Raw genomic sequence first — 18925 nt, 5'->3', positions numbered from 1 at the left:
GTTACCGATGATGCCGAAAAGGTGAGTTCGCTCGATAACACCATTAGAGTGTTAGATGAACTGTCATGCACACCGATGAATGTCTTAAGTGTGCTATATCCTTGTTTGAGACTCACTTACTATTGGTGGAGGACTTTAATTTCCATAATCCCAAATGAACGAGTTACTTGGGATTTCTTTCAATCCAATTTCGAAGAAATACATTAGTCAACGGTTCATCGATCGAAGCGTAAGGAATTTTTGGAACTCAAGCAAGGCCGGATGACCGTATCTGAATACGAATATGAGTTCGTAAGACTTAGTCGGTATGCTCGGGAGTGTGTGGCTGATGAGGTTGCGATGTGCAAAAGATTTGAAGAAGGATTGAATGAAGAGTTAAAGTTACTAGTGGGAATTTTGGAGATAAAGGAGTTCGTGACACTAGTCTAACGAGCACGCAAGGCGGAAGAACTTGGGAAGGAGAAGAAGAAGGCTGAATTTGAAGCAAGAGATTACCGTAAAAGATCGACGAGTAAAGCTCCGTTCTCGGCTGTAGAGAGGTTCAGGAGGACACCAAGAAGTCGAGGATGATCAAGGAATTTCCATTAGAGCCCGACCATTGACGGACTCCGAGCTACTTGATAGCTAGTGTGGGCAATAATCGTCTAGAGAGACCTGAATGCCCCCAATGTGGAAGACGACACCTAGGTGAATGTTGGGGTAAGTCATTAATAGGGCTGTTATGGATGCGGTTCAAGGACCACTTCATTAGAGATTGCACGAGCTAGATGAGAGGAATAAGACGCAAGGTACAAGACCTAGTGGAACGACGGTGGAGGTAGGCCCCGAGAATCTCTGGAGGTAGGGGTGGTAATCGAGAGGAGCCTCTAATACTGGCTGTCCGATCCGAGACCCGTACTCTGCTAGAGCATATGCCATTCGCGCACGAGAGGAGGCATCCTCCCCGACGTTATCATGGTACTTTTACTCTCTTTGATACTAGTGTGATTACATTGATTGACCCGCTCTACTCATTCATATGTATGTGAAACCTTAGCATCCGTAAGACTCTACTGTTGAGTCTCTCGAGTTCATAATTCGAGTGTCAAACCCTTTGGGTCGATACGTACTCGTTGATAAAGTGTGCAAGAGATGCCCCTAATAATTCGAGAATCTGCTTTTCCTACCGATCCGATGCTTCTACCATTTAATGAATTCGATGTTATTCTTGGTATGGATTGGTGACCGTACATGATGCAAGAGTGGATCGCAAAAGGAAAACCATTGATTTGAGGAGTGCAAATAATGAGGTAGTCCGAGTCGAGTCTACTGATTTAAAAGGAGCGCCAGCGATAATATCTTCTATGACCGCTCAGAGGTATGTGAAAAAGGGGTGTGAAACATACCTTGCGTATGTGTTTGAAAGTAAAGAGACTTAAATCTGCGACAAAGACGTTGGCTCGAGCTGTTAAAGGATTATGAGCTGATCATTGACTATCACCCGGGAAAGGCGAATGTGGTTGCGGATGCCTTGAGTCGTAAATCGTTATTCACTTTACGAGCGATGAATGTGCACTTGTCTGTCCGATCCGACAGTGTGTTAGTGGCTGAATTGAAAGCCAAACCATTATTGACACAACAAATTCGAGAAGCTCAGAAAGTCGACGACGAGTTGGTTGCAAAACGGGCTGCATGTGTTCGAACAAGGACTCGGAGTTTCAAATCGACGATGATGATTGTTTGAGGTTCAAAAGTCGTCGTGTGTCCCAAAGAATTGAACTCATTTCGATAATTCAATGAAGCCCATTGTAGCCGAATGGCAATCCACCCGGGAGTACTGAAGATGTACAATGAATTGAAACGTCGGTTTTGGTGGCATGGTATGAAGCGAGACATCTCCGACTTTGTTTGAGATGTCTAATATGTCAACAAGTGAAAGCGGAACATCAGTGCCTTCAGATTACTTCACCAATCACGATACCCGAGTGGAAATGGGATCGAGTCACAATGGACTTTGTATCCGGACCGCCATTGTCGACAAGTAAGAAGGATGCGGTTTGGGTCGTGGTAGATCGATTGACTAAGTCGGCCCACTTTGTCCCCGTACGTACGGATTTTTCAATGGACAAATTAGCCGAATTGTACGTTTCTCAGATTGTGAGATTACACGGGGTACCGATTTCTATTGTGTCGGATAGAGATCCGAGATTTACCTCGCGATTTTGGAAGAAATTTCAAGTAGCTTTGGGTACCAAGTTGCATTTCAGCACCGCCTTTCACCCCCAAACCGATGGTCAATCCGAACGGATAATTCAAATACTCGAGGATATGTTGAGATGTTGTATCCTTGAGTTTAGTGGTTCATGGGAACGGTATCTGCCTTTGATTGAATTCGCTTACAACAATAGCTTTCAATCAAGTATTAAGATGGCGCCTTACGAGGCTTTATACGGTCGTAAATGCCGTACCCCATTATTCTGGACTGAACTTAGTGAAGGTAAATTCTTCGGGGTTGATTTGGTGAAGGATGCCGAGCAAAAAGTTCGAATGATTCGTGAAAGTTTGAAGGCTGCTACGGATCGCCAAAAGTCGTATGCGGATTTGAAAAGGAAAGACATTGAATATCGGGTTGGAGACAAGGTATTTCTCAAAGTTTCACCACGGAAGAAGGTGCTTAGATTTGGCCATAAGGGCAAATTGAGTCCGAGGTTCATCGGTCCGTATGAAGTATCTCGAACGAATTGGGCGATGAGCGCATCGATTAATTTTACCCCGAGCTCGAAAAGATTCACAACGTTTTCCATGTTTCGATGCTTGAAGATATAGGTCGACCGACGCGCGTAATTACTCCATCCGAGGTCGAGGTTCACCTAATTTGAGTTATGAAGAAGAGCGGTTCGCATTCGATGCGTGAAGTAAAAGACCCACTGAAACAAGAAAATCCCATTAGTGAAGGTGTTGTGGCATAAACACGGAATTGAAGAAGCCACTTGGGAACTTGAGGACTCTATGAGAGAGCGATACGAGCCTATTTACGGTAAGATTTTCGGGACGAAAATTTCTTAAGTGGGGAGAGTTGTGACATCCCAAAATTGACCCTAGTCGGGATGTGGTTTCGGGACCATTAAAACGAGGCATAAAAATAATTTATAATTTATTTTGATGCCTATAATATGTGTTAATTCATGTGTGACATTTTGATGTTTCGATTTAGAGTTATAAATGTGAATTTCACTAGAAAGGGCCTAGTAGTAAACATTGAAAGTATGATGGGAAATGTGGGATGACTAGTTGATAATGCATGCAAAATAAGGATTTGCATGTCAAATTTCCCCCTAACATGAAGTGGCCGCCATGACAAGGAATCATGGGCTAAACATGTCATGAAACATGTTTTGTTGGTGCACTAGGAGAAACAATAAACAAATGAGTATGGGTAATAAAGAAAGAAAAAAAAATGTGTGTGTGTGAGTGAAACCCCCCTTTGCCGTGCATTGTGGAAGAGAAAAGAAAAATTTTGTTCATCCATTTTCTCTTCTTTGGCCGAAAATACTAAGGAAAAGGGAGGATTTTTGCTTCATGCTTGGTTTAGAAGAGAACTAGAAGGAGATTTGGCTATATTTGCATCAAGATTAAGGTATGTTTGAGGTTGTGTCATGAGATTCATGCTTGTTTTGGTTGCTAACTTGATGTGCATGTTAGCCATGGTTCAAATCCTTGTTATGCCATGGAAATGGTATTTGGCCAAGGTGGATTTTGTGTTAATGCCATTGCATGTTAAATATGAAGCTTGTTAATGGTGTATGTGATGGGGATTGATGGCTCTTGGACTTTCTTTTTAGTGTTTTTGAGTGAGACATTAAGTTCTTTGCTTAATCATGACCAAAATGATGGTGTTGTGATGTATTCGGTCATGGTATATCCACAAGTATGATTCATGCATGTTGCATGGTAGGTAAGATTTGAGCTTTGAATATGTGTTTGCACATGATGAATTGGTATGACATATATACTATTTCAAGGTATATATTTGCTTGGGATGATGTTTTCGGTTATGTAGTACATGAGAGATGTGTATTGAGCTACAATATGTAATCGTTAGTTAGTAAAATGCATGCTGTTTTGTGTGGTATTAAGTGCATAATCGGCCTCAACATGGACATGCATATTCGGCCACATGAGGGGAAATTGGTGTGCATGCATTCGGTTAGAGGCAAGCATATTGATGCCTATTCTTGGCTTAGAAAATTCGCTAAGAGGAATACTAACTAAGGTGTTGAGTTCGATTCATGATTTTGTACATATGCGACTTTGATGCCTAATGAGTAGATATTTATATATTGGCTAGGCATCTTGAATTCCTCTTCCGATGCTCAAATGATAAAACCAATTTATTTGTTAAATTTAGCTCAAGAAGCTAGAGGTGGAGAATCAAGCAAAGGCAAAGGAAAGATAATCGAGTAGTCGATTGGAAATCGTTTCATCCAATATAAGGTAAGTCATTAAGCATATATTTGGTGTTGATGTAAATGACCATAATATATACACAATTGTGTTTAAATGAATTGATGTGTAAATGGAAATGTATGTGTATGGAATGATGCCATTGTTGAATGTATAAAGGCAGCAAAATGCATAAGGTATTGGTCTCGGCACTAAGTGTGCGGGTATAAATGGACACGGTGACAAGATTGGCACTAAGTGTGCGGGTTTAAATTGTACAGCACTAAGTGTGCGCGTTTGATTATATAGCACTAAGTGTGCGAGCTGAAAATTATATAGCACTAAGTGTGCGAGCTGAAAATTATATAGCACTAAGTGTGCGAGCTGAAAATATATAGCACTAAGTGTGCGGATTCACTATATGCTCTTGTATTACAATTGGCACTGAGTGTGCGACATTATCGAGTTAATCCCGGACAGCGGATCGGGTAAGTACCTCGAGCTCATGATGAATAGAAAATACGTCCATGCTTGGGGTTGAATTGGTAAGCCTTAAATCTATGTGATGATTGAAATTGTATGGTTGTGCTGGAAAATGAGTTAATGTGTAAAAATGCTTGATTATCTTGTTGTGTAGAATATGGAATGTGGATGTATGACTTGGTACGAGATTGGACCGAAAGGTCCGAGGTATTATGGTATAGATTCGATATGGATGAGTACCTAGCCTCGTTTGCTTTGTACATGTTGTAGTGACTTTATTAGTGGATTGATGAATGCTTATGACTTACTGAGTTGTAAACTCACTCGGTGTTTTCTTGTCACCCATTTTAGGTCTCTTGGACTCGTATTGTTGCGTGCTCGGAACCGTCGTTGAAGTCATCACACCGGCTGAAATCTTGTGGTATTGTTTTTGTTGTTGAAGAACATTTGGCATGTATAGGCTATTATATTTGGTCGAATTGTGGGTTGTAAACTTTAAGCCATGTGAAAATGGCCTATGTGGTCGTCGAGTGGGATGCTAGAACCTATAGCCACGAGTCTTAGAAACTCAAATTTTGATAAGGTGGCCATAATTTGTGTCATGTATGATGGATGATTAAGGCCAAGGAAAAATTCACGAAATTGGCATAGTCTACTGCAGTAACTGTTGCGGACAGCAGCAGTGAGATGAGATTGAAAAATCACTAAAAATAGTAGAAGTAGAATTAAATAGTGAGTAAATTATGGAACTGAACCTTGATGAATCTATTTTATATGGACAAAACGAAACGACCATATGAGCAGTATACTGGGAAATATTAAAGTTCTCGTGAGACAGGGCCAGAACGGTTTCTGGGTCCCCTGTCGCGACTTTGAAAATTTACCATAAATTATCCAGAAAGAATTAGGAGTCATGCCTTATATGTAAAGATTCCATTTTGAGTCTAGTTTCATTAGAAACAAACGGCACCAGTATTAAAGCCCTGTACAGAGAGATATTCAAGTTGTAACACGCGAAGGTCAGAGCAGTCGGTCCCTGTAACATGGGTGACTTTAACTAATAAACTGTACCAATTGGCCCAACCAAAAATTCTAAAAATAAATCCATGGATGGGCATATGAGTCTAAATTCAGGTAAAATTTACGAAACCAGTTTCCGAGTTTTGAAACTCGAGATATGATTTTTAAGGCGACGGTGACGCAGTTTTCCAGCCTGACTGGTAATGTCAAATTGGTTGGTATCTTGAGAAGGTTTGGCTGTTAACCCCTCGTGTCCGACACCGGAGTCGGTCACGAGTTAGGGGTGTTACAAGGACTAAATTATGTCAAATTAAAATATAAAGATAAAATCTCAAATGTAAATATAGTAGAGAATTTGAAACTACAATTTTACCATTATCTTACAATGATTAAAAAATAAAAAAAAATAGTTGTTATTAGTTACTTCAAATAATTAGCACCATCAATAAATTTGATCTTTGATGTGATTTTTTAAAAAGGGCACACTTATTCCAACTTATTATGTCAAACTAAAAATTAGAATAATTTTTTCTTAAAAAAATCCATGTAAAAAATTTACTTAGAATAGTTAAAGATATTAACTATTTGAACTAACTAATTTTATTGTAAAAATAAAGAATCAAGTTAAAATATAAATATTAAATCTCAAATGTGAACAGAATAAAATGATCAAAACTAAAATTTTACTGAGGTGTGTCATGAGAAACGACTTAAATCATGAAGATTAAATTCTAAATTGAAGCATTATATAAGGATTAAAACTAAGAATTTACCAATATGTATAATCTGAAAAATTAAAAAGGTGACATGTACACGATAAATAAGCCTTTCGACTATTTAATCTATAAATATAACCCGAGTGGATGAAGTTACGAGGGCAGATTTGGTAATTTTGGTTCAAATATGATATTATATAAACACATTGAATAATCAAGTGACTTTCTATTAATAATCGGATTACATATTGTTTTTATTAAAAATATATAATTTAATCTATATACGTTAAGATCAAATAATAAATTGATTATTTTAATAAAATTTTATCTATTTTTATTGCTAAGTGATGATATAGTTGATGAAGCAACTAGACAACTATACATAATTTACTACATGTACCTTATTTTGACATGATATTTTGCACATCAACAAATATTTAAAATTAAAAATCTAAAATTAAATAAAATTTTAATTATGATTGTTTAAATTCATTTGAACTTGGGTTACTTTTGTCCTAACCCATCTTTTAAATAATTATAAAATATTATTTATTATTTAGTATATTATTTATTTTAAAATATTACTACACAGCATAAGAAAACGAAAAATATCACGTTTTACTATTTTGATGCTCTTTCAATCACGTAGCACTTAATAATAAAATTGATAAAATTTTTAGTAGAATGGTTAATTTACTATTAATATTTTAATATAATAATAATTTATTTAATTTGAGTTAAAGTCTAAATAATGAATTATGTTAGACTCTTTTCTTCTCCTTCTTCTTTTTTAATAAATTATATCGCCGTAAAATTTTTAGTGACCAAGAACACGTTTTCATTGACCAGACTTTTTCTTTTTTAAAAAGTAAACGGAAAAAATTGAAAAAAAAGAAAAAAAGAAAAGGAAAAGGCAACCGGATCTTAGACCAATAAACATTGTACGTTATTAAACAAACAAATACTAAACAAAGAAATTTAATTTAGGTTAAAATATGAGATAAGTCCCTACATTCTTAAAATTTTGAAATTTAGTCCTTACACTTTTATTTTCAAAATTTAGTTTGTTTATTTTTCAAATTTCATGTTGAACTGTTATGTCACACCAACAAATTTATTAATAAAAAAGTTAACAATATTAACAATCAAACTTGAATTTTAAAATTTAAAAATTCGACAATAAAAATTAACTTTTCAATTTTGTAAAACACGAAAGACCTTATTATATTAAAATAAAGATGTTCATTTTAAATTTTTAATAGAAAGAGCTACAATTAATAATTAAATCAATGAGTAAAAATAAACTTTTCTACTTAAATTTCATAAAAATTAAGTTTTTTTGTATAAATAAAAGATTATTGTATAATCTTTTAATACAATGAATTAGAGTGAATTCTCTTGACCATCAAACTAAACACAAGAATTATTTGTAAAATCATTATAAGTTGGTAGCAATTGACAACTGTCAAAATTATTTTTTGTTGACCATCCATATTAATGAATGGTGGTTAAAATTAATTGATGTCCCTAAGGTGTGAACGGTGGCCTTCAATTTCATTATTTTATTCACTCACTTAGTCTCACAATAATATTCGAAGTGAATATTTTATGTAACGCCAACTATATATTATATCATGTTTACATTAGCTCTTCAATTTATTCCAATATCTATACTTCATTATTTATACAAATATGACACTTTTAGTCTTCAAATTTAATACACTTAATATTTGGTTTACATTTTCTAATCTTACCAAATATATATGTGCTTATTTTATTTTATTTTATTTTTGTGTTAATTGTATAAATATTATTCAACATGATATTATTTGGATATTAATTATATTTAAACCATCATATTAATCATGTTAGGTTAATGAGTTAATTAAGATTAATTTATTTTTAAATTACATTTAATTAGTTTTAAGCAATGATTTGGGGTTATTTAAAATTCGTATAATTTGTGTAATATGAAGGCACAATCGGGACGAAATGGAAAATTTTTTCATTTAGGCTCTTTGATATTTTAAAATTTTAAATTAATAAATGTAAAATTACACTTTAACTCCCTCTAAAAATGATAAAAATTTGATTTTATCATTTAAAAATTATTAAGATAAAAATATTAAAATGGTGAAATTATATTTTTACTATTGTAAAAATTATAATTTAATTTCAACCCCTTAAAAAAAAATTCTGACTTTGTGCACAAGATAAACAATTTGCTAAAGCAAAGGGTTAGTCCATGAGGGCCAAATTTAAAGACCTACCTTCCATATAAAATGCCATTTTAACTAAAAAATTTGGCAATTAAATGAACCAAAAAACTACTCTTTTGTTATTCAATAATCTCTCTCATCATAACTTGTCTACAACTCAATATATCAATTTTTTTCAAATTATATGTACTTATAAATGAAATAATTAATGTATCTTTTAAAGGTATAATTAGAAATCACCATCAATATACCTACATATAATTACAATTAGGAATCAAATTATTGCATGCACAAAAGAATGGACATATACTTGTTAATGGGTGGAGTCACCCGGCCTGGCCCGAAAGTCCGATCAAAATGTGAGAGGGTTTGAGTAAAAATATAGGCCCAAAAATAGGCTTGGACAAAAAATAAAACCTGTTAAAAAAACGGGCCGAGCCTCAGGTAAAGGGCCGAGCCTCAAGTAAGGCATTCACTAAAGGACAAAAAATATACTTTTTTTTTGTTTTTTAATGTTATTTTCTTGTTGTTTTTTTTTATTTTGCTACTATTTTACTATTATGTTGCTACTATTTTATTGTTATTGTTTGGTTATTGTATACATTTTGTTTTATTGTCAATTTTGTTATTATTTTAGAGATATTTGCTTGTTAAGTTGCATCTATTTTAGTGTTATTTAAGTATACATATTTTTAAAATTTATTTTCAATTTGTTTGGAAATATTTATTTTGATGTTTTAGTATTTTTGATGTATTATATATTTAAAAATAATATAAAAAATTAATACGGGCTGAGTTGAGCTTGGGCAAAGTTTTAAACCCATTTTTTGGACTGGGCCAGACTTGAACCTAGCAAACAGGCTTGAATTTTTAGTTGGGTCCGCACATGAACATCTCTAATTGGACAGACCTAAACTAGAATAAATTTGGACAAGCCAACACATAATATGACTTAAACTATAATAAAATTTAGACCGAGAATCTACGTACATGTTTATGCCCATAATGAAACTCAAATTTAAACACTAAACTCAGCTTTTGCCAACACTATTAAGACCAACAATTATTTAATATTATAAAGTTAGAGTTTACATTTGATGGATTATTGGTTTATAATTATTTAAATAAAATGGCAAATATTTATTTGAATATAATAAATATAAGTCTATATATAAAAATTGAAATAGTTTGAAGGATTTATATTTAATCTAAGTTAAGTTTATCATTAATTAATAAATAGTTGTTAAAGCTTCCATATCAAATTTTATCATTTTTTTCGAAATTGAATCTATAATTTTAAGGAATTCAATACATTTTGGTTACTATTAAATTGATAGTATAAATTTTGGATTATTACATTTTTCAAGGATAGAAATGTCAACAAAATTTAAAATCTAATTATAGCAATCAATATCAATATTAAAAAAGTTGCTTGAAAGTAGTTCAAAGTAATACAAAAGACAATGGTTTTTTTTTTCTTAATGGTAATCATAGACTTCGATTGAAACATAAAAAAGTAGCTGAAAAATATAGTTGCCTAACCTGCCCTCTAGCCCATACATTATTTCTTCGAGAAGAAGGGGTAGTTTCCGGGAATTTGGTCCCCTACTCCTTATATAAAGCCTTTGCCTCATCTCCCTTTAGCTAATGTCATGAATCTACTCTCCAAAAGCTTCCTCTCTGTTTTTCTTCAAATCCCTTTTTCATAGCCCAACAGAGAAGATAACAAGTATGGAGATTCTAAACAAAAAACAGAGAATTCAATTGATCACCACCTCTCATTTGGTGAAGCTACTCACCAAGATTTTGCTCCCATTTTCACTTCTTTCTGTTATATTATCCTACCCTTTTCTGTGCAACTTCCAAGCTTTGGCATATGGTTTACAACTCTTTAGTTTCAGTGTAGGCAAGAATTACATGTTTCTGCTCTGCAATGGGTTGCTTGTTTTCATTGCCACCAGCTCGGGTTTGATCGGTAGTAGTTGTGAAGAGACTGGTATTAAAGCTGAAAAGGCTGTGAAGATCAGTAAGGGAGGTAGTCAAACAGAATTAGAGGTGGAATCATCAGAGCCAAAAGAGAAAGTTGTTACAGAATATGATCAAAAAGAAGAAGAGGCGGCCTTGGTTGTGGAACTAGAAGATGAAGGCGAAGAAGGCAGATCAGATGAGGTTGTTTCAGCCGAGGAGGATGAAGATGAACTTGGATGGATGAGTAATGAAGAGTTAAACAAGAAATGTGAAGATTTCATTAGAAAGATGAAAAATGAGATTCACTCTGAAGCTCGCCAACTAATTACAATTTGACACAACTCAAAGGACTCTAGGCATCAAATCTGCTTATAGTTATAGATTTTTGCAACCTTTTTTTTCTCTCTTTTGCTTGTCTTTTGAAAGCCTCTAACTTTGACAATAATTTGGTTCCCTGGTCTTCTTTCTTTCTTTCCTTTTTCCCCTCAGAAATTTGATTTCTGAGTTTTCTTTAAAATTTTGGTCTATGTAAATTAAACGCTGTATTGGGATGATTTCTGGTGCAAACAATAATGTATTGGTATTTGATAAATGGAAACTTTTTTATACGACATTAAATATAATGGATGGAATAACATGGTTCGAATTGGTGTTAAACTTGATAAAAATTTTATTTTACCTCTTACCAATTAATTAAAAGTTTAATTTCCAATTTCTGGGTTTAGTGGCAAATAAGAGGTCGGGAGGATGTCTTAATTCATTCCATTTCTTTAATATTTTGATTTTCAATTAGATATGTTTATTATATATTTGAACATAAATATAGAATATAAACTTTTTTTTAATTCCGTGTATTATTTAAGTTTAATTGTATGTATTAATTAAAATATATTATATTTATTTTTAAAATTTATTACAAATTTTATAATTTCTACAAATAATATAATTAAGAAGATAAAAATAATATAATATAAATATTTAATTTTAGAATTTTTATAGATTTTTTATGATATATATTATCTAAATATTTTAAAGAGAACAAAACTTCTATCTTTAAACATATTCAATTTTTCATATTATCAAATATGGCAAAATGTATTGTCTGAGAATGGAGAGAGCTTAAAATTAGGGTAAACTCCTCGTATAGTCACCTAAGTTTTTGTGCATTTTATTATTTTGGTTATCAAATTTTGTTATTTTAATTATTCTTGTTAATTCAATTTCATTTTTTAGACGCCCCATAATTAAAATACATTTAGTTATCAGACATAATACTGATGTGGCCTTATTTTTATTGGTAAAATAATTTTAGCCCTTAACATTTCACATAATCTATCAATTTGGTGCTAATTCTAAAAGTTTAACAAATTTCTTTCTCAATATTCGCATATTCTGTTAATTTAATCTTAATTTAAAAATTTTAAAATAAAAATATCCTTAAACATATTTGTCTTAAATATGAAAGGATATCCAGTTATGACCCAAATCCAAATAAAGATTGAATAAAAGATAAGCATTGTTTGATCTTTCTTTAATTATGTTCCCTACACGATTTTTATGAATGTGTTGGCCACTGCCCTATGCATGTGCAGGGTTGTTGCCCCGGCGGTTTCTTTAAATCAAAGGAAGCGACCAAGCAATAGCTGGGTTGACTTGAAGTCATCCCCAAAGGAGGTCAATGTGAACACTTAAAAACAGTGAGAAGACTTTTGTCAGCAATCACTTCCAAGTCCACCCTTATGAATCTACTATCTATGTTGTACAAAGAAAGTTCAAAGTTTGAATTCTTTCCATTCTAAACCTTTAAACGGGAAAGTAGAACCACAAACTATAATCTGATTTTAAAAAGACTAGTTAATTTACATACACTAGTTGATTCAAAGTGTCCCATTGGAAGGCTTGTAGTGCATCAATTTGTCAAGAAAAAAGAAAAGAAGGCAAGCCCTTTTCCCTTTTCCCCTTTGCACATGCACACACAGTCATTACAACAACATGTATATATATATATATATGAAACTAAAGAAACATATGAACAAAATGGAACCAACACTGCCATTCCATTCACTTGGAGTACCCTAGAACCCCAACAGTTACAAAGATGTTAAATTAAGAGCAAAGCTGAGTGGCAGACAAGACGTTTGCCGTGCTTGACCTGCTCCATTCTTAAGACCCCACAATTAGATTTGGTCCTCTATGGTTACCTAAAATGGATGCCGAAGAATTCAAATGGTTTTTTTTTTTTTAAAATATTTAAAAGTCATATTTTTATATTTATGTTTAAATATGTATTGTATATGAATACTTTAGACAATAGTAGGGTCTTAACAATTTTTATTACAGCATTTAGCATGTTATGATTAAATAGAAGCAGGATTAAACAATTGCTGTAGAACATATGTCCCATCCATCCTACGAGGTTATATTTTTAAACAAACAAGACAGAGCATAGTGAGGGAAATTCACTTAATTTCAAAGACAGAATAATACATACAACACTTTCACTGAAATGTTGCTGCTGCACCATCTCTCTCTCTCTCTCTCTCTCTCTCTCTCTCTCTCTCTCTCTCTCTCTCACCATTGGAGGCGAATGCACAAAAAAGTTTCTGGAACAGTGACGAAAACAAACAAATATATGTTAAGAGGAGCATGGGCAGTGGTTCTTAGTTTTTGCCATTATTTTCACATGCATATATGGGATTGGCAAAACAGAGTACTGTCAGCCTACACTCAAAGCAAAGTGTTTATCTTAGTGAATCGTTTCTATATATGATCATACAAGGTAAGATTGGTTATTAAGGATTTCTATGCATGAAAATTTTTAAGTCTTGTATACTTGCTTTTAATGTCACGCGTGATTTTCTACATTTTTGTTATTAAACAATATATCTTTATAAATTTAAAATTATATATTTCTATGAACTCATGTGATGGTACGATGATTAAGGGTGTTTGTTGAGCTAGTTGTGTTTGTTATTCGAGTTTTACTTTATTATTATAATTCACAAAAAAATCAAATAAATAATAGATAAATAAAAAAAACGAATTTAACATTGCCTACTTCGCATTGTATAAATAACTTACGAGAAGAAATTATGCTTGATACACATATTTCAATTATTCTTCCACCAAATGAACAAATTCTTTACATCAAAAGAAAAAGTGTCTCAACTCAGAATGTTATGGTTGCATGTGAATATCTCCAATTGATACACATATTTCAGCGGTGGATCCTAGGACTATGTTTTAGCGAGTCTAGTAAAAGTTTCAAAAATTTTAAGAGTTTAATGAGAAATTTTAAATATTTTAAGTAAATTTAATTAAAATTTAAAAAATAAAAAGTATAATGAGAATTTTCAAGAATTTTGAGGAGAGGTAACTAAAATTTTCATAATTTTCAAAATTTTGCCTTTTAAAACGTCTGTCTAATGATTTCATTCTTGGTAGTTTAATGAATTAACTTTAAATAGAAAATGTTATGATATATTATTTTGATAATATTTAAATTGCTTAAATGCATAAAATTGTTTTAAAGAATCATAGATGCATAGTGTACAGGCCAAATTTAACTAAGCCCAATAAGCCCAAATCTACTACCCAGAACCAAAACCCTAGCCCACAATGACTAAAAAGGGAAGGAAGAACTAAGAGAACCCTAGCCGCAGCAGGTGCTCCCTCGCTCCACCACCGAGCGCCAACATGTGCTCCCTCTGCTCCACTACCGATTTACGCCAAGACCGCCCACTCTTCCTGCAAGAATTAAAAGAAATGACAAGTAGTTGAACCAAAACCTTTTGTAAACGGCTATATAAAGCCTTTGAAAACTTTGTATTTTTTTGGAGAGGCATTCAAAAAGAAGAAAAGTCAGCAAATCAAAGCAAATAAATACCAAATCAGAAGAATCTAGTATACGGGAAATCAAACCCGAACCTAAGGTGATTTTCTTGAATTTTATATTTTTTTTAGTTTCTTTACATACATAAATATAATATAAGCAAGAAACACACCTTAAATATCGATTTATAAAATATAAAAAAAAAGGGAGAAAAAATTTTACCTCGGGCGATTTCCGGCCACCGTATACGGTGGCCGGAGCAGCGGACGGCACGGTGACGGTTCGCCGGAACCTAGACCGAACCCAGAGCACTTGCACAGAGAAAAAAGAAGGTTTTTTTGTTGAAACAAGAGGAAAGAATGAATTTTTGTTGAAAAATTTAGTTTATATAGGAGTATGAAACGGCATAGTTTTAGGGGGGATTTTGAAACCTCAAAACGGCGCCGTTTGGCCCTCAACCCGCGCAGGTGACCCGACCCGCTAGGGGATCCGCGCGTTTTTACCTTGATGGGATATTTTCCCAATAAGTCCTTCTGCTTTTGATACTTTTCAATTAAGTTTTTTATTCCTTTTAATTTTGACCCCGTAATCTATTTGGAATTCAATTTAGCCTCTATTCGAACTACGTCGTTTAGGAGGAAAAGGATTATTTCACTTTTGGGACCTCGTATGTTAGTCGCGCTTTCAAATCAGTCCCTTCCTCTTTCATTTATTTCCGGATTTGCCCGGAACTCTTGTTTTAAATTCAATATAGTCCTTAGTTTAGTTATTTAACTCCTTGGTTATTAAATTAGTTAATTTTATTATTTTCTCACTATTATTTTTTATCATTTCTTCTTATTTTCATTACTACTTTGTTATTATTATTATTTATTTTATTATTATCATTATTACTATTATCATTATATTATACCCATATTTATTTTACTCTAATACCCTTTTCACTATTTCAATTATCGTTATTATTATATATACATATATATATCCCTTTACTACCGCTTTTCTATATACATATATCTTTAAATATTATTACTATTATTATTATGACTTAACAAACAGTTATTACCTCTATTTTAGTATCATCCCTATTATTATCATCTTATTCTTAAACTAATTAATTTCATATAGATATTATATTATACACCTTCCTTTTTATATTTATTTACTTGTTACTTCATTACTAATTATTTTAACTTGTTATTATCATTATTTATTGTTATTGTAAATATATTATTTTTCTTCTTATTTAACCTATTATTACTATTGTTTTTCTTACCTTATTATTATTACTATTATCATTATTCATTACTCTATTATTATTATTACTACTATTAAATTAGTATTATTATATTTTACTATTATTATCATTTGTATTACTATTATTTTTATCGCTTTCGTCATCATTGTCACTTTTTATTTTGCCATGTTTTATTTATTTATCTACTCACGTATTCGATCATTTTATTTACCTCATGCTTTTGTTTTATATTTTTATATTACTAGCTTTGCTTTCATCCTTTTATAATTTCTCATATCGTTATTATTGACTTTGTCGCACCATTATTATGTTCTTATACACGTCAATGCTATATTTTGCTTTTACATTTTACTATAAATCGCGTTGCTTTTTGTTCAATGTATTAAAACAATTCTTTCATAAAAGCAAAATCCGTTATTAGGCAGTCCGAGATAATCGTGCCCTAACTTACTGGGTTTCGACTTTTCTCACTTAACCTAAATAACGGAATACTCTTTCAAATCACTATACGAGTTTTGAAAAGTGCTTATTCTCGAAGATACGAAGTGTTGTGCCCTAACTTACCGGGTATGATATTTTGTCATCTCGAAATAAGAATTTTGTTTCGAAATAAAGGCAATATTCGGTGTTTGAGAATTCGAGAAAACGTGCCCTAACTTACTGGGTTTCGACTTCTCTCGTTTATTCTAAATAATCGAATACCCTTTTAATAAAATACACAGATTTCATAAAAGGCAAGCTCGCTCTCGAAAATTCAAGATGTCGTGTCCTAACTTCTTTGGGTGTGACATTTCATATTTTGAGACGAGAAGGTCTTTAACACTTGAGCTTTTTACAAAGAAGGATCGTATTTTAAAATTCTTTCAAGTTTTTTTAAAATTTTCGACACTAAGACACTAATTAATCAACTAGGTACCTATTTTGGGCGTATCGAGGGTGCTAATCCTTCCTCGTATGCGTAACCGACTCCGAACCTATTTCCTTGATTTGCGTAGACCAAAATTGTTGTTTAAATAAATCAAACTATTTATTAAAAACAACCACCTTTATGAGGTGACCCGATCACACCTCGTCAAAAAGGATCGGTGGCGACTCACGTTCTTTTATTTTCAAAAATCCAGGTCGATTCCCGTTTTTTCAAAAAATAGTTACGACACATAGATTTAATAGTAATAGTTATTATATTAATATTATCTAATATATTATGTATATTCTTAAATTAAATTACTTAAATATTATTTAAATTAACTAATTTAATAGTAATTGTGTTGGTTTTGAAGTTTTAAAATTGTATTTATTGATAGAATTAGTATTAATTGTTATTATACTATTTTAATTTTTTCTTGTTAACATTATGTTTAAAAGAATTATTTTAATTTTTAATTATAATTTTTGACAAAATACAGAAAACTTTTAATAAATCAGATTTTCTTTTCGAAAACACTTTATTAATAATATCTTTTAAAAGTTAAGGAGAGTAGATTAAAAAAGCAAAGTAAGGTTAAAAAGGGGATGGTAGACTTGATTGAAATTGAATACTATACAGACGAAAGAAGTAGTTGCCAGATCAGCTCTCTAACCCATACATCATTTGGATGAGAAGAAGGGGTAGTTTCCAGGAAGTAGGTACCCAACTCTTCTTATATAAAGCTTTGGCCTCTCCTTTTAGCTTATGTCAAGTGCCTACCTAATCTCCATAAGCTTCCGCTTTCTTTCTCTTCAAATCCCTTTTTCATAGCCCAACAGAGAAGATAACAAGTATGGAGATTCCAAACAAAAAACAGAGAATTCAATTGATCACCACCTCTCATTTGGTGAAGCTACTCACCAAGATTTTTCTCCCATTTTCACTTCTTTCTGTTATATTATCCTACCCTTTTATGTGTAACTTCCAAGCTTTGGCATATGGTTTACAACTCCTTGGTTCCAGTGCAGGCAAGAATTACATGTTTCTGCTCTGCAATGGGCTGCTTGTTTTCATTGCCACCAGCTCGGGTTTGATCGGTAGTAGTTGTGTAGAGACTGATGTTAAAGCTGAAAAGGCTGTGAAGATCAGTAAATTAGAGGTTGAACCATCAGAACCAAAAGGGTCCAATTTAAATCCCAACGTTGTTGCAGAATTTGGTCAAAGAGAAGAAGATGTGCCCTTGGTTGTAGAAAATGAAGGTGAAGAAGACAGATCAATGGAGGAGGATGAAGATGAAGAACTTGGGTGGATGAGTAATGAAGAGCTAAACAAGAAATGTGAAGATTTTATTAGAAAGATGAAAGAAGGGATTCAATTTGAAGCTCGCCAAGTGATTATGGCTCAATAGCAGAATTTCTTGCAACTCGTTGCTTGCCTCTTGAAAGCTCCTAATTTTGACAATAATTTGGTTCCCAGTTATATTTTTTTCTCAGAAATTATTTCTGAGTTTCCTTTAAAATTTTGGTGTGTGTAAATTAAATACAGGGATGCAAATAATCATGGATTGGCATCTGATAATGGTAACCAAACTTTGCTGTTTGAAAATATAATTAAGTTTTTGGAGCATATTTTATATGTTAAAAGAGTTTAGTCAACCTAATTAATTAACAACCATAAAAGAATCTCCTAAGAAAATGCAAAATAATAAAATAATAATTAACACTCAATCCTAATTAAAATAATCAATTAGTTTTCTTATTAATCACATTTATTCTTACAATAAATTGATAGACCAATTAGATTATGACATATAATAACTTTTACCTCATAAAAATTATAAAAGAATATGAATATCAAAATTAACTTATAACAACTATTATAACAACTATTATAATGTTATAAAAATTCTAATAAATTTTATAAAATTAATAAAACATATTTTAAAATATTTAATATTTTTATGAAAATCATAAAATTATAAAAAATTGATATAAACTTATAAAAATCATAAAACTTAAATTGGACCAAATTACTCAGTTGGACCGATTAAACCAAAACCGGCCAGGGTATCGATTTAGAGAAAGCAATTAGACCAATTGA

At 32.3% G+C, this 18925-nt stretch overlaps 2 protein-coding genes across 2 annotated transcripts; both read left to right on the top strand.

The window, feature by feature from the left end:
* Window positions 1-10481: 10481 nt before the first annotated feature.
* Window positions 10482-11451, top strand: LOC108483658 (uncharacterized). The gene has a single exon (XM_017787175.2). The coding sequence runs from the start codon at window positions 10592-10594 to the stop codon at window positions 11162-11164; it is 573 nt and encodes a 190-aa protein (XP_017642664.1). The 5' UTR covers window positions 10482-10591; the 3' UTR covers window positions 11165-11451.
* A 6110-nt stretch (window positions 11452-17561) lies between these two features.
* LOC108483112 (uncharacterized) lies at window positions 17562-18435 on the top strand. The gene has a single exon (XM_017786333.2). It carries the CDS (start codon window positions 17679-17681, stop codon window positions 18231-18233), a length of 555 nt encoding a protein of 184 aa, XP_017641822.1. The 5' UTR covers window positions 17562-17678; the 3' UTR covers window positions 18234-18435.
* Window positions 18436-18925: the final 490 nt, after the last annotated feature.

This window comes from Gossypium arboreum, chromosome 7 (assembly GCF_025698485.1).
Source record: "Gossypium arboreum isolate Shixiya-1 chromosome 7, ASM2569848v2, whole genome shotgun sequence".
Lineage (NCBI taxonomy): Eukaryota > Viridiplantae > Streptophyta > Magnoliopsida > Malvales > Malvaceae > Gossypium > Gossypium arboreum.
Note: the sequence above shows the minus strand (reverse complement) of the source record. Positions and strands in the feature narration are given on the sequence as shown.

What these genes read in the sequence shown, in the direction of transcription:
- LOC108483658 (XM_017787175.2), top strand. Translation starts at nt 10,592, where the DNA reads ATGGAGATTCTAAACAAAAAACAGAGAATTCAATTGATCACCACCTCT.
- LOC108483112 (XM_017786333.2), top strand. Translation starts at nt 17,679, where the DNA reads ATGGAGATTCCAAACAAAAAACAGAGAATTCAATTGATCACCACCTCT.